Below are 23,252 nucleotides of genomic sequence, written 5' to 3' on the forward strand. Positions count from 1 at the left end.
TCGAGAACATATTAAAAACTTGGTGAAACAGGGGAATTCGTACAGAAAAGTTGCGAATTTACTTAATATTTCAAAAACAATGGTTGAAAAAGCAGTTAAGTGGATTCCCAAGATTGAAACATGCGGCAGAAAGCCTAAAATAACTCTGTCCACCAAAAATAGGATAATTCACTGTGTTAAAAAGAATCCATTTATCTCATCCAAACAAATTAAATGTGATTTGAATATTGATGTTGACCCGTCAACTATCCGCAAAGTGCTCATTAAGGAAAATCTCAATTCCCGAAGTCCTAGAAAAGTGCCTATGTTATCGAAAAAGAACGTGCAACAAAGACTAAAGTTTGCTTTGGTCTAAGGAGAAATGGCGTAATATTCTTTAGTCTGACGAAACAAAAATAAATTTGTTTAATTCTGATCGAGGTATTCATCATGTTAGAAGACCACCAAACGCAGCTTACAATCCTAAATATACCATAAAAACCGTTAAACATGGTGGCGGAAACATTATGGTCTGGGGATCGTTTTCATACAACGGTGTGGGGTCGCTCCATCGCATACAGGGTATTATGAAGGCAACCGAATATGTAGAAATTCTTCAAGACTGTATGCTACAGTACGCTGAAGATAATATGCCCCTTAGGTGGATATTTCAGCAAGATAATGACCCCAAACACACAGCTAAGTGTACAAAAGAGTGGTTTAGGGTCAATAACATTGAAGTAATGGAGTGGCCTCCGCAGTCCCCGGATCTAAATCCAATAGAAAATTTGTGGAATACAATGAAAGCGTCAATAAGAGGAAAGTGCCCAAGTAACAGTGACGAGCAACTTATTCAGGATTCCTGGAACGCATCCCGGTTTCCGTCTGCCACAATCTAGTTGATTCCATGCCGAAGCGGTGTCGATCAGTTTTAAACAACAAAGGATTTTAAACAAAATATTAAACAATTTAGAAATGTATTTAAACACAATTGAATGAAAACTATTTCCTTTTTCTTATTTAATATTGTTGATTTTTTAGTTAAACTAGAAATGTCCTTATTTTTTTCACATGATAATATCTCAGATTATAAGAAAAATGAAAATAAAATAAAATAATTTCCCATATCTGGGTAGAACTATACAAAAAACCTTTTTCCAATTTGTTTACAATAATTTAGGTTGGTTCACTTCTTTTAATTCCCTCCCATTTTTGCATCCACATAAACTTCATTCACCGCAGGCCACTGTGCTTATTATTTTTCACATAACTGTATAAGGAAAACGAAACGACAATGATATAAATTAAAGTAAAGTGAAAGGGAATGAGAAAAAAACTCGAACAGAGTTGCGCAACACAAATTGCTCGTGTGAAGGTAATAGGCGACAGCAAAAGAGAATCGCCCGAGAATCAGCAACAAAAGTTGCTTCATGTAATAGCGCTCTATGCAAAATGGACAGCTGTAAGTGTAAACACCCCTGCAAGACGGGTAGTTGTTAGCAAACGTGTAAACGAGTTGTTATTGTTCACTTTTGCATTCGTTAAAATATTTGTTACTTTTGTTCTGAGAGTGGGAAAAAAGTAACACATAGCTATTTAATGTTCAATGGTTATCTCGCTCTAACCAATGGCAAATATCGCATGCTGCCTTGTTCTAACAGAATACATGCATTTGTTAGCAAATCTCTTCATAGTATGTTACGGGTAACAAATTCTTTTGTTAGCGCATTGGTTACCTATGTGTTATGGATAACAAAAAGTATTTGTTACCCGAATATCTGTTAGTGTTATTATTTTCGTTATCAGTTTGTTACCTATAACATATAAGCATGTTAGCAAGAACAAGCAGTAACAAGATTATCTGTTACCCATTTGTTACTTCTAGCAAATTCAATTCTTTTAAATAAAATTCAGTTTTTTTATTATTTCGCTTTATTTCATAATAACATCAAAATAATCAAATATTTACTTAAACTAATAGCGAGCTCCACGTAATGCTCGTCCTCCAAGTCACCGGTGATGCGCCTATTTGAATGGTGCGTCTTTGTTATACGCATCCAAACGCTCCAAATGATTTCTGTAGTATTAAAAATTTTAATTACACACACGACATTCAATTCACAATGCTTACCTTTTTCTCGTTGTTAATCTTTTTCGTTTACTCTATATAAAAGAAATTAATAACATATATAGCATAAATGTATATAAGAAATTAATTATAAAATATCAAATAATGAAATAACGAACTTACCTCTTTAAAAACCAAACTAAACTGCGCTTTTCGTTTTCTTCTTCTTGAAAAATTGGGCATTCGTCTCTCCTATTCTAGCAAGTTAATATTACAATTTGTTTAGAATGTCGATAGTTTTTCTCTATCTTACTTACGTATTTTCCCATTCAATTGAAAATTCCAGAAAATGTAACAGTGTTGGTGAACAGCTGAAAATGTTTCAATGTGTTTGTGCAATCTGTTACCTCCGTCTTGCAGGGACAATGACTGCGACGGACTGCAAACTACATCTGTCAAATATTAAAATACACACGTTCTTAAGGGAAGTGTAATTTTGACAGCTGCACGTCTACACGACTGCAGGCCGACAGTTGTCGTTCTCGCTAACTTCAATATCCTCCTATTTTTGCCAACGACAGTAGGACGACAGTAGAGTTGACAGTAGAATGGAAGATAGAAAGAGGAGGGAGTGGTGATGCCACTAATATGTAAAATGTAAAATTATTCACAGCTCTAACAAACTTGACGTTATTTTACAAATAAAAGCATAAAATAGCTATATTATAGCTCTATTATATCATTTGTAATAACAATTGATAATTTAAAGCAAAAATATTGACCTATTTACTTATTTTTTGCATAAAAAATTTCATTTTGAACAAAATAATAAAATTTCATTGAAGTGAAAGGAGTTAGTATGGCCACAACGAAATTGTGTACATACAAAATGGACAACTGCGTTGTTTTGTGTACATGCCGGCCATTGTGTTGTTGTTGCTTCTCAAAATGTACATGTAGTAAGATGAACAACGACGTTTTCAGTTCACTGTCGTGCTGCTGCAGTCTGTCGCAGTCATTGTGTTTACACTTTGTGTTGTTTTGTGACATTTCACTGTCGTGCTGCCATGTCGTGTCGCGCTCTATGTGTTCAGCACTTAATCGTTTAACTTCGTCCTTTTACCTTCGATAACTATCTATATTCATGTCCGCTGTATACTTTATTGCATACTGAAAATCATTTAGAACTGATAAAATGTGTGGGAATATAAAATATATTTTATTGTTGTTAAGTGGAGTCTTCTTTTTTGGCTTAGTGTTATCATCAACAGACGAGGCTGACCCATATGAAATTCTCGGAGTAGTAAATCGTGCAACAATTCAAGACATTAGAAGAGCATATAAGCATTTAGTTAGGGTTTGGTGAGTATAAGATAGATGCCGAAATATATATGAATATTTGTATTTATTATATCTTGAACTGATATAGCTTGACAAGCTGAAACGATGGCTGGGCACAATTCCGATTTCTTTGGCGTAGAGCTTACCGTGATCCTCGTGATTAAAAAATATATGGGGTTATAGGTATCGCTTAGTTTACGAGATATTCGATCAAATGTTCAAATTATTGTACATTTCACTACGTTTAACTCACTTTATGCAGATATTTCGGTTGTGATTTAGAGTAGCTTGTCCCGATTTCGGGGCTAAATGGATATGTACGGATAGAAGAGGTCCTTCAGGTCAAGAAAACATATCGTCACCTGAAATGCAGAATAATGTAACAACATTTTCGGAAATTTACAGTGGCATGAATGAAACATGAAATAAAATGGAACATTTTTTTTTTTTTTTTTTTTTTTTTTTTTATTCAAGTTAAATTTACAATCTGTCTTAATGTTAATAGACAATAAGTAAATGTGCTGTTAAGGTATAAACGAATTGTGAGTGTTACTTCATTAAGTGACCCTCTGTTTAGTGACAGTATAATAAAAATAAAAATAAAAATCCAAACTACATACATACTAATTTACATAATTATTTGCTATTTTCTTTATGTTAAAATAACATAATCATCACTAGTTTGTGCTAAAGTTATTTATTTACATTACGTGCATGCGTGCTGGTTTACAAGTTCAATATGTCTTTTCTTTTTAACCTTGTTGTAGTGGGTACCTGTAGTAATGCCACTGCTAAAGGATTGAGATGGATCTCTAACCTGATTTTGTATCTTTCACTAAACTTTTTTATTTCATCTTTCACTTTGCATATTTTTAAATCTCTGTGAATAGTATGATTTGAAACATACCATGGAGCTTTTGTAATTGACCTGAGAGTTTTTGATTGAACGCGCTGTATTATTTCAATATTTGAATTGCTTGCCGTGCCCCATATTTGTATCGCATAAGTCCAAATAGGTTTGATGATGGTTTTATAATTTAGCAGTTTATTTTCAAGAGAAAGAACAAATTTTTTTGGAACATGAGTGAAAAAAAAATGTAATATTGGTTAAAACTGTTTTATATCTGAGCGCAGAACCTGAAAATGTTGGACGTATGTAATATTATGTACGTAATTTGAAGTATTGAATCGTAATCAATAAGACGCTCGGGGAAACTTTAGTATACCATCCCACGATGTCAGGGTTAAAAGTGGTATGGTTGGATAGGGCTAATGCTCCAGATTAAGAAAATATATAATTATAGCCGCCGCAAAATTATAGTTTTCGAGATATATGCATTTAAAGTTGAAAATTTCGCAAATTTAATTTTGCAATTTCTCGAATTATAGTATCTTTTTCTTTCATATTATGCACTCTTTATACACTAATACTTCACTACAATATTTCTTCATGTTTGTTTTTTTTTATTAATATTTTAGATATTTGCTTAAAATAAGCATTTTATATTTTACATAAATATTACACAAGTCTACAAATAAAAATCGAAAAAATGCAACTGTCTTGGCTATGCGTGCATCGTTATCTTTGAAGGTTCCTAAGTTTGAATTAGAAGGTAAAAAAACCTCACGTACAGTTTTCCAGTTACAAAAAAAAAAGTCTCTTTGAAGAAATATTTGAAAAATGCCCTGTTGACTAATATACTGATAAAATTTAAAAATAAAAAAAATTTTTACTTTATGTAAGACGTTTATTATATCGTGTAATAATTACATATAACTATTGAACCTGTTTTGTAAATTTCCTGTTTGCAAATGGCGATTTTTTCTTGTATTCTCTACTACTTTCTCTCATTAGGAACCAACAATAATCCCCCATCATTGCAGGATCCCAGCGGCCTTGATATCTCTGTTCCATTGTTGAAATATCTTGGTGGAACCTCTCTCCCTGTTCATCACTTACGGAACCCAAATTTTGTGGAAAAAAACTCAAATGTGAATGTAAAAAATGAATTTTTAGTGACATTCTGCAACCTATTCTTTCGTAGTTTTCCAGCAACTCGTCGATTAGTTCCTCATACGTGTTAGACTTTTTGTTTCCTAAAAAATCCGTGACAGTGCTTCTAAATGATATCCAGGCTTTACGTTGAACGGGGTTTAGTTTCTCTTCAAACTGCTTGTCCTTCAGAATTTTTCGGATTTGGGTCCAATGAAAATTCCTTCTTTTAGCGTCACTTAACTTCGGGAAAACTTCTTTGAGGTATTTGAAAGCTTCGCTATTCTTATCTAAAGCTTTAACAAAGTTTTTCATCAATCCGAGTTTTATGTGTAAAGGGGGCAGCAAATTCTTACGAGGGTCAACTAGAGGTATATTCTGATGTTAGCTTCACCCGGCACGAAATCACCTCTTTGCGGCCAATCTTTTATTTTGTAATGTTTTTGCTCTACTGTCCCAAAGGCACAAAAAACAGCAGTATTTAGTAAATCCCCCTTGAAGCCCAAGAAGTAGTCCTATGACTTTAAGATCACCACATATCTGCCACTTGTATGTGTTGTAGTTTGTGCAATTCAAAATCAATGACATACTTTCATAAGTTTCCTTCATATCAACAGCGTGGGAAAGTGGAATTGAAGATTTAGTGTTGCCATTATGTAGCAGAACGGCTTTTAAACTTTTCTTAGATGAGTCTATGAATAAACGCCACTCTTCTGGATTATGTTGATAGCCTAACTTCTCCATAACACTTGCAGGATCAGTACAAAAGCAAATTTTATCTCGTAATGTAAAGAAAGAGGCAAACTCTTCATTACGCGTTTAGATACCACACGGTGACCTTTGTACCTTTGGCCAGTAAATTCCACTGCTGTAACCTTGATGCTAAAAGTTCTGCATGTTGTTTAGATAAGTTAAGGTCACGCACTAAATCATTAAGTTCAGGCTGCTCGATCAAATGTGTTTTTTTCTTTTCTTTTTCATCTTCGGAAATCTGATACACAGGAGATTCTTTGCTTCTTTTACGGGATATAATATTCTCTTCTATATCATCATCAACTGCACAACGTCCAAGTTCTGTATCTAAGTCCTGTGGCAATGGTGAAACGGGAAATGGTAAATTTTCGCCATGAGGAACGGGTCGTTTAGCTGAAGATATGTCGGGATATTGAATTTTGTGCATATTTTTTTTTGAAAATCCATATACGTTTGTCATACAAAAATAGCAATCGGTAGCATGGTTTGTCGGCTCACACCAGATCATCGGAATAGCAAAGGGCATTGATGATCTATTTCCTTTAAGCCAGTGGCTTAAGTTTGACAAGTCTGGCAACAAATATGAGGAGTCCAATTCCGATCTTGATTCACTATAGGAAAACCAAAATACTTGAGATATGCTAATTCAGTCACTTTAGTTATTAATCTGGCATAAGATTTAGGTGTATACAAGCCACAAACATAACAAAATTAATCAGTCGATGTATTACAACCACGTTTTCGTACTTTAGACATTTTAATCAAAAAATCTCACTTTCCACGTCTATCGCAATAAATATACAACTACCTTCAAGTTTTAAATTGATAAACAAGAAAGAAAACAGATAAGACATACGAGAAATATCTTAAATACTCTCGACTAACAAATAACTCGAAAGTATATATGGATTTGGCGCAAGTAGAACAAAAAATTTACTTAATACTACGTAAAAAAAATAATTTTGAAATTCTTCAAAATCTTACGTGGTACGGAATTTTTAAATATGAATTGGTTATTAGTACACCTAATTTAATATAAAAACACCAATAGCCAATCAGTTGCATATTGCCTGTAGACTAGTGTTATTACACGCGTTACAAGCGTTACCATATCCAAAACGATTGAAAACAATAAAAATAAATAAAAAAACTCAAATGCAGGAAAAAAATTACCCTGGCCGATCCAACACCGGGCTGTGCCAACACCGGGGTGTGTCAGGTTTTTTTTCGAGTAAAACTCCTTTTTGCGTTGCCGTGTCAGGTTTTTTTTTCGAGTAAAACTCCTTTATATATATACTTTATATATGTATACTAAAGCCGACCCAGACACTTAATTTCGGATTTTTTGATTATACGTTATTTTGCATTTCAGGTGATATATATATTGCTGCCGCTGACTTATGGTTTTTGAGATATTTGCATTTGAAGTTCAAAAATTCAACTATTTAAAATGTGTGTTTCACCGATTTGTGATGAATTTTACACTTATATTTTAACTTTTATATCTTCACTAATTCGTTTCTAACCCTTTATTTTGTATTAAATAGTATATCTCAAAAACCATAAGTCAGCGGCAACTATATATATATATATATATATTCTTTATCTGGAGAACCTCCCCTATCCGTACATACCCATTTTAACCCCGAAATCGGGGGATGCTATTCTAAATCGCAGCCAAAACAACTTTAATTAAATATTAAACTTTAGTTAAAATCCATTTATTCATACAATAAGAAAATGGTTGCAAACAAATAAAAAATTCGTGTTGCCACATTTTGTAATGGAATAAAAATTAGAAAAAAATGATTATGCCGTCAATACAAAATTCATTCTCGTGTGATGAGTAATGTAAAATCTTTCTGAATTTTCATTATCTGGATAAATCCCGGTGTTGTATCGGCCAGGATTATTGTTTTTGAAGCGCGGCCGAAGCCGCCAAAGCAAAAAGGAATTCAACGCGAAAGAACTGAGCATGTCCAGGTGTTGGTCCGATCAGGGTTATGTTTTTGAAGCGCTGCTGAAGGCCGCCAACGCAAAATGGTGTTCAACGCGAAAGAACTGGGCCGGCTTTAATAAGCCATTCCACGATTTCAGGGTTAAAAATATGGTTATGGTTGGATAGAGCTGATGCTCCAGATTAAGAATATATCTAATTATTGCTGCCGCAAACTTACAGTTTTCGAGATATTTGCATTTAAAGTTGAAAATTTTGCAAATTTTATCTTGTTTTCGAGATATTTGCATATTATGCACTTTTATACCCTTGCACTTCACTACATTGTTTCTACATATTTATTTTTCAGTAATTATTAAATCTATATTTGCTTATAATAAGCATTTTATATTTTACACAAATTTCATTACATGCACAGTAATAAAAGTGTTCCGAGTTGACAGATAATAAGTGTTACCATAATTACACATTTATCAAATGAATAAAAATTAATAAAAAAAACTCAAACGCAGGAAACAAATACCATCGGAAATAAATTTTTCATTGTAACGAAAAAAAACGGCTTTAGGACTTATAAGTATGTTTAATTGCTTCTAATAATTTCACAAAGGGATCATAATGATTATTTGCAATATTCTTCCTCCAAATATACTCAAAAATTAAGTTAAAAAAATCTTCACAATTATTCCAATTGTCTTTGTTAAAAAACCGTTTAATTACGCGCCACTGGAACTCGATGCGGGTTCCGTCCTCTGCGACGAACCAATTATCGGGGTCGCTGTGATTAACCCGTTGGTGCTCATACCCATGACTGGACAGATAGTCCAGGAAATGGTTTGAAACATGTTGGAAATATTTTTTAATAAAAGAAAATCACATGAAAGTACATACAAAACAAAAAACGCTGTATTAAAAAAACCCTTCATATTCGGTTTTTAAGATGTGGCAAAGCTGATTTTTCTCATAATTGTAAACACTAACCTTTTCAGCCATGAGAGTGCTAAGTGATTTTTAATTTAATAAATTTAACTAAAAAATAACAAAATAAAAGTGAAATATGAACTTTTTACAATGTTTAGTCTGTATTTTAATATAAAAAGTGAAAAATGTGTAAACAGTTAAACATTGTTACTAATTTACTAATTTAAACATTACTTAGTGCACTAATGGCTGAAAGGTTAGAGTGTTTACCAGGAATAAAAGGATGGCCAACTTATTTCAGTGTGAGAGCGTCTCAAAATAAGCGTTTTTTGTAAAATGTTACATTATGGTCAGATCGGACAAAATAATTACTTTTGGGCATTTAAATTAAAAGAACCCACGTTTATTACGAAAAAAAAATATTAAATATTGGACTTTTAATATATGTTGAAACTAATTTTCTTTGTTTGTAATTTTATTGTTATTAAAATAATGACTTTTGAACTTTCAATACTTAATTGAATGAATTCGGCTATTTAGCTCTCAATTAAGAAATGTTTTTGCTCATTTTTAATTGAAAATTAATACTACTATGCATCACATTACAAAAAGTTTCATACAATACCTTTAAATTTCGCATTTTCTTATTTTCATTGTTTTACATTTTTATTAGCGATTTGGAACGGCCACAATCTTAAATAATAACCCTGGTCCAATACCCGGGGTAACCTAAGTATTTATTATTTTATTACGTAATATTATTATGTAATATTACTTATTTGTTTAATAAATTTGAATAAGAAAATATCTATATGCTGGAATAGTGTTTATGCTCTATACTATAGTACGTAGCATTATTATATATTACTTATTTGTTTATTAAATATATGTAAAAAAGAAAATATTCATATGCATTGAAAGAGGAATTTTAGCGAAAAGTGGAATTTCAGCGAATTTTATCATATGGCAGCGCTCCATTTCCTTATAATTGTTAGCACATAAGAGACGTCCACTACTTGTGTAAAACGTTAGATTTAAAATATATAAATATATATATATGTATATGCGAGATATTCGACTTCAAAGTTCAAAAATTCGAACATTTCAACAAGCTTTTTCACTACATTTAACACACTTTATGCACATTTTTTACTGCAAATTCATTTGAATAAACTGTAAACATTAAAAAAAAATTCACATTTTACAGTTTTTGCTGGTTTTATAAATAAGAAATATATATATGTACATATATATATAATTATTCGAATTTTTGAACTTTGAAGTCGAATATCTCGCAAACTAAGCATTTATAGCACCATATGTTTTTTAATCAAGAAAACTTCCTCTTTCCCACGGCACTCACATTTAATTTTTATTTTGTTCAATTTTAGCTACATTTATTAATTAAAAAATCACTTAGCACACTGATAGCTGAAAAGGTTAGAGTGTTTACAATTATGAGGCTAACGAGCGTTCATCTTAAAAACCGAATATGTAGAGTTTTTATAACGTCAGCGTTTTCCTGGTTTGTACTTTCACGTTATAATTGAGTATGTGAACACTTTTTCCATATACCACTGTGATCAAATTGAAAGGTAAATTTTGTCACTTGGAAAAATCTTCAGAGCCTTCTTCGATTCAGCTTTTAAATCCTCAATTGAGCCAAAACGGTGTCTTCGGAGTGGTCATATGAAATTGCTGCATATCGAGAAGTTGCGACACGATATTAGTTGAAAATGTGGCGAAATGATCACGAGCAACCAATTCAGTATGAGATGGTGTATTATCGCACTTCTTTGTTCAATAAACTTATACATAGTAAAAATCGAAGAATTCACATTTAGAGCCCCACAAAACGACGCATATCTCAAATACTAATTAATATTTTGACCTGAAGTTTAGCTTAGATGTCACTAACAGTACTACCAATTTACAGAAAAAGAAAATTACCGACTTGAAAAACGAAGTATAAATTAAAAATTCATCTTCAATTTGTTCATAGTAGCATATGAATAATGGGTGATTTCTATTTAATAAACCTAGATAAGTAAACCTATATTATAATATTGTGAAATGTATATGATTTTAATATAATATTCTTATACATATATTACAATTTTATATTAAAATAAAATTAAAGTTTACTATAATGTTATATAATATTTTTTTTTATTAAGGGGTTATTCTGGTCTAGAAATTAAAAAAAAAGAACGAAATTTTTTTTTATATTTTCAAAGTTTAACTATTTAAGAATATGTGTATGTACAAGAGAATTTTTCAAAATTCAAATTATTTTCAGAGATATAGGCATTTTTCTGACCCGCCATCCAAACTGGTTGGGCCAGAACTGATCGAACAAAAGACTTTACGCGAAACTTTAAACGCGTTTTTCTCAAAACTGACTTTTTCGGAACGATACCCACGATTTCTCAAGTTCTACTGTACCGATTTACTTGAAATTTTTATAGAGTCTTCTTTATAGGCTTGTCTATGGTTGGAACTAGCCCCATCCCCAAATTTTTATTTTTATTATTTTTAAAAAATTCGAAATAGTCAGAAAAAATTATCCAAAAAAACTTTTTTTTCAGGCAGTCGCCATTTTGTGAAACAAATTGTTTCCCACTTTTCCGTAGTTCCGGCCATTGCGACATTATTCTATATTAATAATCTTTTTTTTTTGGTTTCAGATAACTAGGAGTGTTGAAATCATAGGTATGGTCACGTGGAAATTTTTAGAGACCCTCCACTTCGTCAGCTCATAATTTTTGAATATTTTTAACTTGTTTTAGTTTTTAATTTTTTTATGTACTCTTCTAAAGTTAACAAATACTAATAAAAAAATTGATAGTAAAAATATTAATTGCCTTTTTTTTACGATACTTCAAAAATTATCTGAAACTCATGCTTCTAGACCAGAATACCCCTTAAATTAAAATAAGAAAATATTTATATGCATGGAAAGAGTGTTTATACTCATTTCAGTTTGGAATATAATCTACAGGCACTTTTTTTTATTAGAACTAAGATTGCTAAATAAAGAGGAATTTCAGTGAAATGCTCATATTTGCTTATTATCACATGACAGCGATTACAGTTTTTTTATTTTGAAGTGAAGAATGTGCGTAAAGTGGGTTAAATATAGTGAAATAACTTATTGAAATGTTCGATTTTTAGGAACTTTTATTATATCTCGTAAACTAAGCGTTTGCGATACCTATCTATAACCATGTATATTTTTTACTCTGGAGGTAGTTGCCGCTGCCTTATGGTTTTTGAGATATTTGCATTTAAAGTTCAAAAATTCAAATATTTAAAATGCGTGTTTCTCTGATTTTTAGAGAATTTTACACTTATATTTTTAAATTTTATATCCACTAACACTCCACTAATTTGTTTGTATACATTTGTTTTGTATTAAATAGTGTAAAAATAACTTTATTTCCATGTTTAACTTTCCTTGAAATCTATTTATTCATAAAATAAAGAAATGGTTGCAAGCAAGCAAAAAATTAGTCTTAGCATATTTATTAATCGAAAAACAAGAAAAAAGAAGATTATAACGTCAATGCAAAATTCATTCTCGCGTGATGATTAACGAAAAATCTTTCAGAATTTTCATTATCTTGATAAATCCCGGTGTTGGATCGGCCGTAGTGGATTTTTGAAAAGCGGCCAAAGGCCGCTAACGCAAAAAGGATTTCAACGCGAAATAAGTGAAGAAGCCCAATTATTGGTCCAACTAGGGTTATTTTTTTGAAGTGCAGCTGAAAGCCGCCAATGCAAGATGTTATTTTATGCGAAAATCTAATAATGTGATATATATGTATTAATACCCATTGGTCTATTATTTGTTTTGTTTCTTTTGTAAAATATGTACACAAGATAATACTGATTATTTGTTACAATGTAACCCTTTTGTTATTGTGTGAAACAAAAGAATGCTATTTTTTGACTATTTAATATAAAATAAATGGGTAGAAACGAATTAGTGAAATGCCGATGGTTGCGACTCAATATCGGTTGGACCGGGGTATGAATATCACGATGCACAACTTTTTCACAAGCTATGACTCGGAATATTTGCGTTTGCGGAATACAACCTTTGTGTGTGTTTGAATCAGTGTCTAAAAATCAATGCATTTAGTAAGCTTTACAACACATTGAAAGAAAAACGTGCTGGTACTTTAATTGCTCATGCCAGCGAAGATATAAATCTTGTAACAAAAAAACTACAAGTCATACATAATTATAATGAGCATAAAGGTCGTGTTGATACTTTTGACAAAATGCTACGTGGATTCTCTGGCAAAATAAAAACAAACCCCTGGCCTATGTCATTATATGCTGGATATTGTTGGATTTGCAGCGTTCAGGCTGTTTGATCTTAGTCACCCTATGTGTAACCTCAATAAATCTGAGAAGCGCAAAATATTTTTTAAAGAACTCTTTATGGAGCTTGCTCAGAAGCAATTACAAAACCGATGCAAAACAAAAACAAAACAACAAAAATTGTAATGGACTTTATAAATTTCAAAAGGGTTCCTGCAGTGGCGATCTCGCGTCCAGCAATACTGATAGGCTTTCATAATTAATTTTATTTCAAAATTAGTTCATTTTCAAATATTTTTCACCATTTTCTTTTCCTGTCACAGGTCAACACTTTGAAACGGCGGTGTGAAAGCTGCTAAGATTGATAGTAAAGCAACAGCAATTTTTGACCTTATATATGGACGTGTGAAAAGTGCTATTTTGCTAAATACAATACCGAAGCTGATACGTGATCAGACAATGATGAAGATATGGACAATACTCCAACAACGTCTACACCCAATCAAAATGCTTCAAAAAGACAGCGAAGATTTCACCCATTTGAGCAGTTCGAAACTGAAACTTTATTTGTTTTTTATATTTTTCAATCAAAATACCTTGTTCTAGCAATAAGGACAAGTTTGACAAAATTATTTGCATAAGCAAGCGAAACATAGGCGTTCCTATAGAAAAAACGCCTTAAAAGTCTAAATTTCCATACAAAATTCATTACTGGGCAGAGATTAAGTTCTATAGCTATGCCATGTTCTAATAATACATATATATGTTTATTTATTCGTATATATTAAGTATTATTATTAAAGTTATGCTAATTCAATATATTAATATCCATATTATTATTTAAAAACACTTTTTAATGTATAAAAAATGAATTACTGTTCAAATAAACCATTCGAATGATTCGCTTTCTTTAACGTGTTCTTATGCAAAAATTTATTGTATACTAACGGTATTGCTGTACATATTATTTGTGAAGACTCCATATTGCTTTTGGAATACATATTTTGCATGCAATGAACCGTCACTTCAGGAGTGTGACAGATCAGTTTTCATTTCTATGAAAATTTTAAAGAGGCAACACAGTTCATTTACCGACGGCAGTTTCATTTTGGTAATTTTCATTTTAGTAGCGCGTGTCTTAAAGGGGGCCTGCTTTAGAAGCTAAGAATATGTTCCCAAAGTTATATAGATAGGAATTCGAAATATCGTCCAAGCTAGAATGGAATTAGTGACCGAACGTCCATCAGATATATGAGCGCTTGGGCAGAAAGCGAAAACTTTGACTCGCGATTTCTTGGTTTTTCATTTTTACGTTGATTTAAACTAAAAGAATAAGAGAAGTCAAGTTTGAACATATTTTTAAACATAAAGTAATGTTTTTTGGTCAAAAACCACTTTTTTTAATTTTTAAAAAATTGTAGAATTGTACAATTTTTTGGAACTTTCTGGGTTTAACTGAAGATAAGTTATTAACAAATATGAATCGCTTGAAATTTTTTGTTTCCGATAGAAATTGCGACCTGCATCCTGCCCGCCGTCCGATAAATAAATATCAAAGATTTCGTATCCAAAAAAATTTCAGATGATTCTCTCCCAAACAAAGATCAAAAACTCGATTTTATGAAGCCTCTAAAGCAGGCTCTCACCTTAAGACGATTGTGTTAAGTTATAAAAATAAAGTACTAAATAATAAATTTGTACATTTTCAAAATAATTTAATAAATTTTTCCAAAAAAAAAAAAAATAATTATTTGTATATTGTAAATTGCAGAAAACTTATACAAAATGGATTAGCGAGTGATCGAAGTATTTAATTTAATACCTTATACAAGCATAAATCAAAATATCATTACTCATATTAAATTTATGAAATATTTTTTTCAATAATTAACATCTGCAATTTTACCGAATCACACTGTGTGCAAAGAAAAATAATCAACTTGTGCAGGCCTTTAACCCATTTACAACCAAGGAGTCAAAAAATAAGTTTATTTAAAATTTTCAGTTTTTTATTGATTTATACCATCGCAGAGATGAACAAAAAAAAATTTTTTTTTTTCTTACATATACGAAAATTTTGCTGTACCCACACGAGTACAATGGTCAAAAGTGTATAAAATATTTATGAGTGGGCTATTTTAAAACAGTCGCGTTCCACGCACAAAGCAGCTCCTCCAGCTGTAGAAACACTTGGAGCTAACGCGCGCTTAGAATATCTTTTCAATGTGTAGTGTCGTAGGTAGTATCGCGTAATGTCACGTTGAAACTCAAACAAATCTTTGGTACTATTATTCACGTCTTTGTACAGATTCCAAGCGTTTACCATTGTGGAGCACATCATCGAAGTAAACAGCGGCCACCACAATTTTTTGCCTCGAATCCCAATTTTGTATACATTTACGGCCTGATCATGTAGATCAACACCGCCCATACCGTGGTTGTAATTTGAAAGTAAATTTGGCTGAGGTATACTTATCTTTTTTTTGTTCCAGTTTTGACCAACGCTTTACGTATTTCAACGGTTCAACCGTATCAAAATTAGTTCCCATAGTTACGACATTATTGTCATTCCACTTGACAAACAATATTTTATTATTGTCGTCGTATTTGATCTTGAAATATCCTCTTGCTTGTTTTTGGAAATATTTTTTGGATTCAAAGGACATTTTTTAGTTCTATTTTCTCTCGTTGCTCCTACGGCTTTATCAAACATTGTCTCAAATACCTCAACGGGACTTCTACCATCCAAATCCATTTTCATTTTCATCTTATTTTCTATATGTATATATAGTAGTCGAATCCATTGTCAAGTTGCATGCTTCGTTGTTCCAAATAGGGCTTACAAAACGTATTTCAGCACTCATTCTTTGTAGCTGGGCAAGCGGTATTTCATCTTCGATGTCAAAGTTTATGCTGTTATTGAATACTTCAACGCATCCAGCAACGTCGCCAGGCAAGTTTATTTCATTTATGTTATCTTCATCACCTTCCTCTTCGTCAGTATTGACATCGACTTCAGGAGGAATCATAACGATATCGACGTCATCTGCCTCATCATCATCCGCGATGTCAGTTAAAGCCTGTGAAAGTTGTTTATATCTCTTTCCATAAAAACACGAAGTGGAAATAGCCATCCTAACCAAAAGATACAATTTTTTATTTCACCTACACATTTTGCCATTGTACCTAAGCGGGTACACAACTTTTAAAAGGCACATATCTCAAATAAGAATAGGTTTTTCAAATGGGTTTTTTTTTGTAAAATTGATCTCTTTAGTCTTATCTCACACAACACACAATTTTAAAACTAACAATTCACAGATAATAGCTCATCAACAGCAAAATAATGACTAAAGACACAAAATCACACAATATGAAAAAACCGGACAGAAGTTGACGCCACAAAAAGTGCCGTTATGAATTCGCGTGAAGCGAATGTTTTTTTTTTGTTGTTTCTAGGAATAAAACTACGCATATGATCAAAAATTTGTGTGCAAATACTTAGCATTGAATGCCTAAACTTGACTGATTTTCTGTACACAAGCGAGTACAATAGTTGTAAATGGGTTAATATATATAGTTGCCCATGACTTATGGTTTGGAGATATTTGCATTTAAAGTTCAAAAATTCAACTATTTCAAATGGGTGTTTCTCCGATTTTTAATGAATTTCACATTTTTGTTTTTTACCTTTATATTAAATTTAAGTTCAATTCTTTTTGTTTACACAATAATAGAATGTTTGAATTTTTATAAATAATAATGGTTACCTTATCTACATATTTTACAAAAGAAATCAAATAATATACTAATGGAAAGAAATAAATAACACATTATTAGTTTTTCGCATAGAATTCCTTTCTGCATTGGCGGCTTTCGGCCGCGCTTTAAAAAAATAACCCTGGTCTGACCAACACTTATGCGTTGACCTTCTTTTTGTGTTGACGGCCTTCAGCGGCGCTTCAAGAAAAAGAAAAAAAAAACAAAAACAAAACAACTCTGGCCGACCAAAACCGGGATTCATAAAAAAAAGAGAATTATACTCGTTACTCAGCCCACGATAATGAATTTTGTATTGACAAAATAATATTTCTTTTTAATTTATTTTATTCGTTTACAAAGTATGGTAACATTTAGTTTTTGGTGGCTTGCACCCATTTTTTTATTGTATGAATAAAGGATTTTGACGAAAGTTTAATATCGAGTTAAAGAGATTTATGCACTATTTAATAAAAAACAAATGTGTGCAACCGAATTAGTGAGGTGTTAGTGGATATAAAAGTTAAAAATATATGTATAACAAGTGAGGAAGGGCTAAAATCGGGTGCAACCCAACTTTTTATACTCTTGCAACTTGCAAGAATCAAAGCCTGGAAAATACTTTATGATGTAAAACTAATCATATAGACTAAAGTCAGCCGGATGTTCCAAAATCCTGATATTAGTTATATAGGTGCTATGACAAGTTATCCTTAAAATTTATCTATTTTTGGCACAAAGATACTCTGATATGAATAAAACACTCTCTCTTATTTCCATTGTGATAACTCACATATTAGCCGATATATGCGAAACAAAGCTACCCCGAAGTTCGAAAATTTTTATATTAAATATTTAGGGGCTAAGTGAAGTATTGGTTCGATCCAACCAATTTTTGACAAATCGGTCGGTCAGGTCCCGATATATGGAATTTCACCAAAAAGTGGGCGGTGCCGCGCCCATTGTCCAAATTCCACTCGTGCTGTTATAAAGCCTTCTCATATCCTTTCGGAGGTAAAATTTGGTGTCTCTGGCATATTAAGTTATTGATTTATTGCGCTTTTAGTAGTTTTTAACGGTACCGTTATATGTGGAGTGAGTGGGGTTATTCTCTGATTTCATCCATTTTCACACTGTGGGTAGAAGTTCTTGTAAGATTTTTATAGAAACGCCAATATTTCGCTTGTTTATGCAAATAAGTTAATGAAACGTGTTTTTATTGTTAGAAACAAAGGTATATGAAAATCAAATAAATTTTTAATTACGAACTGCTCAAATGGGTGAAATTCTTCGCTGTCTTTTTGACTGGGCGTAGACGTTGTTGTCCGCATCTTCATCATTGTCGGAGTCCGTATCAGCTTCGGCATTATATTTCGCAAAATAGTGCTTTCCACACGCCCTTATGTAGTGTTTGGAGAATGGAATAAGGCAATGGTCACAAACTGCTGTTGTTTTATTCAGCCCTATTCTGCATTTCTACTCGAATCGAAATTTTCTCCGATTGGCAACTTTGGTATTCTGCGTTTCGATTCAACTTCGAAAATTCCAATTCTATGTATTCTGCATTGCGATCGTAATTACGTTTTTGTACGTTGAAGTTTTGTTGGCGGAAAGCCGTTATATATTCATTTTCGTGCACTTGGATAAAATAATTTCCTCAAATATGTAAGTAAAACTTTAAGATTATAGTTGTAAAAGACATAATGGTGGTGTCCTTGGTTGTTTGTGCTTAAATGATATATTTTGATATGTTTGCAGGTCAAAAGTAACAACGGCAGAGCAATACGAAAAATTGTGTGATATGATGGCCACGAAAAGAGATATTGCGCAGGGCTTCCAAAAGCGACCGAAGGAAGAAGTACAGGAGTTTTGGGAGGAGGTTGCAAGGAATTTAAATGCACTTGGCCCACCAACAAAAGATTCCAATACATGGAGAAAGGTAAGGTATTACCTACAATTAATTTTAAAAAATTAAGTTAAATCTAACGTTTTCGTGCAGGTCTGGATTGACTGGAAATGCTACATGAAGCGAAAATTATCGCATAACAAAAAAGAAAGGATGAGCACCGGTGGAGGTCCTTGCCGTTTACAACGCATAAGCCCTCTTGATGAAAAGGTGATAGCTTTGACGGGTTTGGAAACGGATGATATCCCTTCAACCAGTAGAGCTAGCAGCCAAAATAGAGAGGCGAGAGCAGACAAGCAGAGCACTTCTTCATTACTTAAGCAACAGATACAAATCAAAAAGAATTTTATGCAGAGACGAAAAATTCAATGAAGCTGCCTTTGGTAAAATGGAAGAAGTTACTTCATATTTACGACACATGAATCGTTCTCTAGAAACTTTGGCGGAGACTGCAGTGAAGCAACCTGAAGAACAGAAGCGACACAATAGAATTAAGGAAGAGCTGGTGAAGGAAAAAGTAGAAATAAAAATGCAAATGCTAAGATTAGGTCCAAATTATAAGCCGGATTCAAAGTAGTCATTTTTAATTGTTAGCCTTTAATTTATTTTACTATTATTCATTTATATAACGAGCTGTGAAATGAAATAAAAGCATTTACTTTTTTAATATAGGAGCTGTAAAATGCACTGAATGCAATTGTTTTTATTTAATAGAGTAATGTAGGGCATATTTTGAATAATGCATTGCTCTCCTCCTCAAGTAATATCGCTGCCGCTACTGATTCCATGTTAGTGTTAAAAAAAAAAACGCGATATAATTTCTTTATTTTAATAAACCAACAATAATTTGTGTATTTTTGCTTTGTTATGTTTCATTTTTACACGTTTCCAGGCAAACAGCTGACTTCGAAAGAGCTACAGATCTTCCTCTTCTTCTTTCAATCCAATCGTAACTCAGAATACCTATTTTCGATTCAGACGGAGCGTAGAGCGGGAACGTAATCGAAATGCAGAATAGGGCTGATTATCGATCTTAGCAGTTTTGTAGGTTTCACATCGCCGTTTCCAAGTGTTTATCTATGGCAAGAAAAGAAAATGGTAAAAAAATTTTGAAAATAAACTAATTTTGAAAAAAATGAATTTTGAAAGCCTACCTGTATTGCTTCACATGATCTCGCCACTGCAGGAACCTTTTTGAAATTTATGAAGTCCATTTCAATTTGAGTTATAGAATTAATTTTTGTTTTGCATCGGTTTTGTAATTGATTCTACGCTAGCTCCATAGAGAGTTCTTTCAAAAATATTCTGCGCCTTTCAGACTTATTGGTGTTCCACATAGAGTGACTAAGATCAAACAGCCTGAACGCTACAAATCCAACAATATCCAGCATATAATGACATAGGCCAGGGGTTTGTTTTTATTTTGCACAAATCCAGCAATACCCAGGGTATTATAAAGTAATGCCATAGGTCAGTGTTCTGTTTTTATTTTACCAAAGAATTCACGTAGTATTTTGTCAAAAGTATTAACACCACCTTTATGATCATTATAATCATGTATGACTTATTTTTTTTTATTATAGGATTTATGTACATGTTCGCTGTCATGATCATTTAAAAGCATCAGCACGTTTTTCTTCGAATGTGTTGATAGCTTCTTCAAAGGATGTAAATAGTTTTGGTAGTTATGTCTTGCCAATATCTTATTTTTATACTCTTGCAACAAAGTTGCTAAGGAGAGTATTATAGTTTTGTTCACATAACGGTTGTTTGTAAGTCCTAAAACTAAAAGAGTCAGATATAGGGTTATATATACCAAAGTGATCAGGGTGACGAGTAGAGTTGAAATCCTGTCTGTCCGTCCGTCCGTGCAAGCTGTAACTTGAGTAAAAATTGAGATATCAGGATGAAACGTGGTACACGTATTCCTTGGCTCCATAAGAAGGTTAAGTTCGAAGATGGGCAAAATCGGCCTACTGCCACGCCCACAAAATGGCGGAAACCGAAAACCTATAAAGTGTCATAACTAAGCCATAAATAAAGATATTATAGTGAAATTTGGCGCAAAGGATCGCATTAGGGAGGGACATATTTGGACGTAATTTTTTTGGAAAAGTGGGCGTGGCCCCGCCCCCTACTTAGTTGTTTGTACATATCTCGGAAACAACTATAGCTATGTCAACCAAATTCTACAGAGTCGTTTCCTTCAGGCATTTCCATATACAGGTTAAAAATCGCATAATAACCACGCCCACCTCCCATACAAAGGTTATGATGAAAATCACTAAAAGTGCGTTAACCGTTATCATCTCCGAAGCTGGACCTGTTACTGGGTATCGATTGGTGGTTGCCACGAAATATAGGTTCTCTTCCACCATCATCATCATCGCTATCATTATCGTGCAAATAATTTGAAATATTCTCCTCATCTTCCGTCAATTCACGCCGTAAGTTGTCCAAATAAATCTCCAATTCTTCGTTCATTTCAAAAAATTATATTTGTCACAACGAAAATGAACTATTCACTTGAAAATTTTAGGCGAAATGCATAATTATCATCAAAACCGTTAGAAAATTGCTTTCTCATTCAAAATATATATACTGAGTGCCCCAAGTTACGTATAGAGTACTCAGCATATAAAACGCCGAAACTTTCTTATTATAAGAGCTAAATACCTAAAAAATTTTCAACTTATAACTAAAATTATAGTTTATCATAATGCTGAAAATAAGTGCGAGTGAGTGCGCAACTCACGGTTTTAAGGTTAAATGGTTTTGGAGATATATAGTACATTAAACTTATGGTCCGTTCAGTATACTTAGACCTGAATGTTGTGGGATCGGACACCTATTTTATCACATTGTGTTATAGTTACTGACAATAAAATAAAATTAAAATTTTATTCACAAGTAATTTTTTTCACAATTATATTTTATTGTTAATAATATTTATTTTAAGGGTTTCAAAAGCAAAAATGTCTTAATATAAATTTCAGTATTATCAGCAGACAACTATTTAAGGGGTTATATACCTTTTTTAATTTCAAAAAATCGAAATTTTTTATTGCTTTATCTTAAAGAACAACTCCTTGAGAACATTTTCTCAAATTTTCATAGAGATTCGAACAGTAGAAAAAAAGTTACAGCACTTCTAACCGCGCGCTTCGTCGCGGCCCCAAACCCGAACTTGAAAATTTAAACGCGAATATCTCGAAATGATGTTTTTTGAAAAACGACTTTGCGGTGATATGGATTGGCGGAAAACTACTGAACCGAATTTCTTAATTTTTTTTTTTTAAATGTTCGTAAAAAAATTTTTCTGTGCCTGTGACTTTTTACGCACAAACTTTTTTCGCAGAAATGAATTTTTTAGTGAAATTTCTATTGACCAAAAAGTTAATTTTTGTGTCCCCTCCATTCGCACTCTTTTAAGATCTTTGGGATATTTATTATTTTGCAATATTCCTTTGGGTATAACAGTTATTATGCAATTTTTTTTATAAGATTTCGAGATGGTGCTGGGTAATGATTTCTTCGGCCCATTTCTTCTACAAATAAAACTTAATTATAACAACATATCAAGTTTGAATAAATATCTTAAAAATTTTATATGTACAATAAAATTGTTTACTAAATAACGTCTATAATTGATATGTTTATTACTTGATTATATTTTTTTTGTCACAACAACGAAGGCAAACTTTTGTTTAGTTTTTTTTTTAACACTAAGATAATAGTAAAGTGTAACAGCTATCCTCATGGTGTTTTAAAAGATAAATATTGTATGAATCGAATTCGAATCGGAAATTTTTCCAACTTTTTTATTAGTGATAGCTAATTATTTCGGAACCATCTATTTTATTGTTAGTAACTGTATCTATATATTTTGCAAACATAAAAAAATAAAAAATAGAGATTACAGAAATTTTCAGCATTTCTCTTTACTTGATAAATACCGGTGTTGGATCAGTTTAGAAGCCCCGACGACCGATGTCGGACTACCATAGCAATTATATAGCTGTCATACAAACTTAACGATCGTAATCAAGTGCTTGTTTTGTTCATTTGACGAGATATCTTCAAAAAATTTAACATAATCTATGTGCTTAAGAAAACTATGTATTTTAATCTGAACGTATGGAAAACTTTTTTGTTTGACCAGATATTTTAATGAAATTTTGCATAGACTATTATTTAATAGTGTCATCTCCGAAAATTTTTTTTATGTCTGTAGCATACAGCTATG

General features: G+C 32.2%; 2 protein-coding genes and 1 long non-coding RNA gene across 3 annotated transcripts in view; 2 read left to right on the forward strand and 1 right to left on the reverse strand.

The window, feature by feature from the left end:
* Positions 1 to 1,982: 1,982 nt before the first annotated feature.
* LOC120780297 lies at positions 1,983 to 2,277 on the reverse strand. Its single transcript, XR_005705853.1, has 3 exons — positions 2,231 to 2,277; positions 2,111 to 2,142; positions 1,983 to 2,056 (listed from the first exon to the last, which is right to left on the reverse strand). It is a non-coding gene; the product is annotated as an uncharacterized LOC120780297 (long non-coding RNA).
* An 879-nt stretch (positions 2,278 to 3,156) lies between these two features.
* LOC120780847 (dnaJ homolog subfamily C member 16-like) overlaps positions 3,157 to 23,252 on the forward strand; it is a gene marked incomplete at its 5' end in the record, with an annotated part of 149,000 nt that continues 128,904 nt past the window's right edge. Inside the window, 2 exons of the mRNA XM_040113086.1 lie at positions 3,157 to 3,244; positions 3,304 to 3,409. Coding sequence (XP_039969020.1) covers positions 3,157 to 3,244; positions 3,304 to 3,409 — 194 coding nt within the window. The remainder of the gene's footprint in view (positions 3,245 to 3,303; positions 3,410 to 23,252) is intronic.
* Positions 17,202 to 19,545, forward strand: LOC120780976. The gene is made up of 3 exons (XM_040113201.1): positions 17,202 to 18,765; positions 18,859 to 19,039; positions 19,100 to 19,545. Coding segments are annotated over exons 1-3 (462 nt in total). The 5' UTR covers positions 17,202 to 18,763; the 3' UTR covers positions 19,379 to 19,545.

Source organism: Bactrocera tryoni, unplaced genomic scaffold (assembly GCF_016617805.1).
Source record: "Bactrocera tryoni isolate S06 unplaced genomic scaffold, CSIRO_BtryS06_freeze2 scaffold_25, whole genome shotgun sequence".
Lineage (NCBI taxonomy): Eukaryota > Metazoa > Arthropoda > Insecta > Diptera > Tephritidae > Bactrocera > Bactrocera tryoni.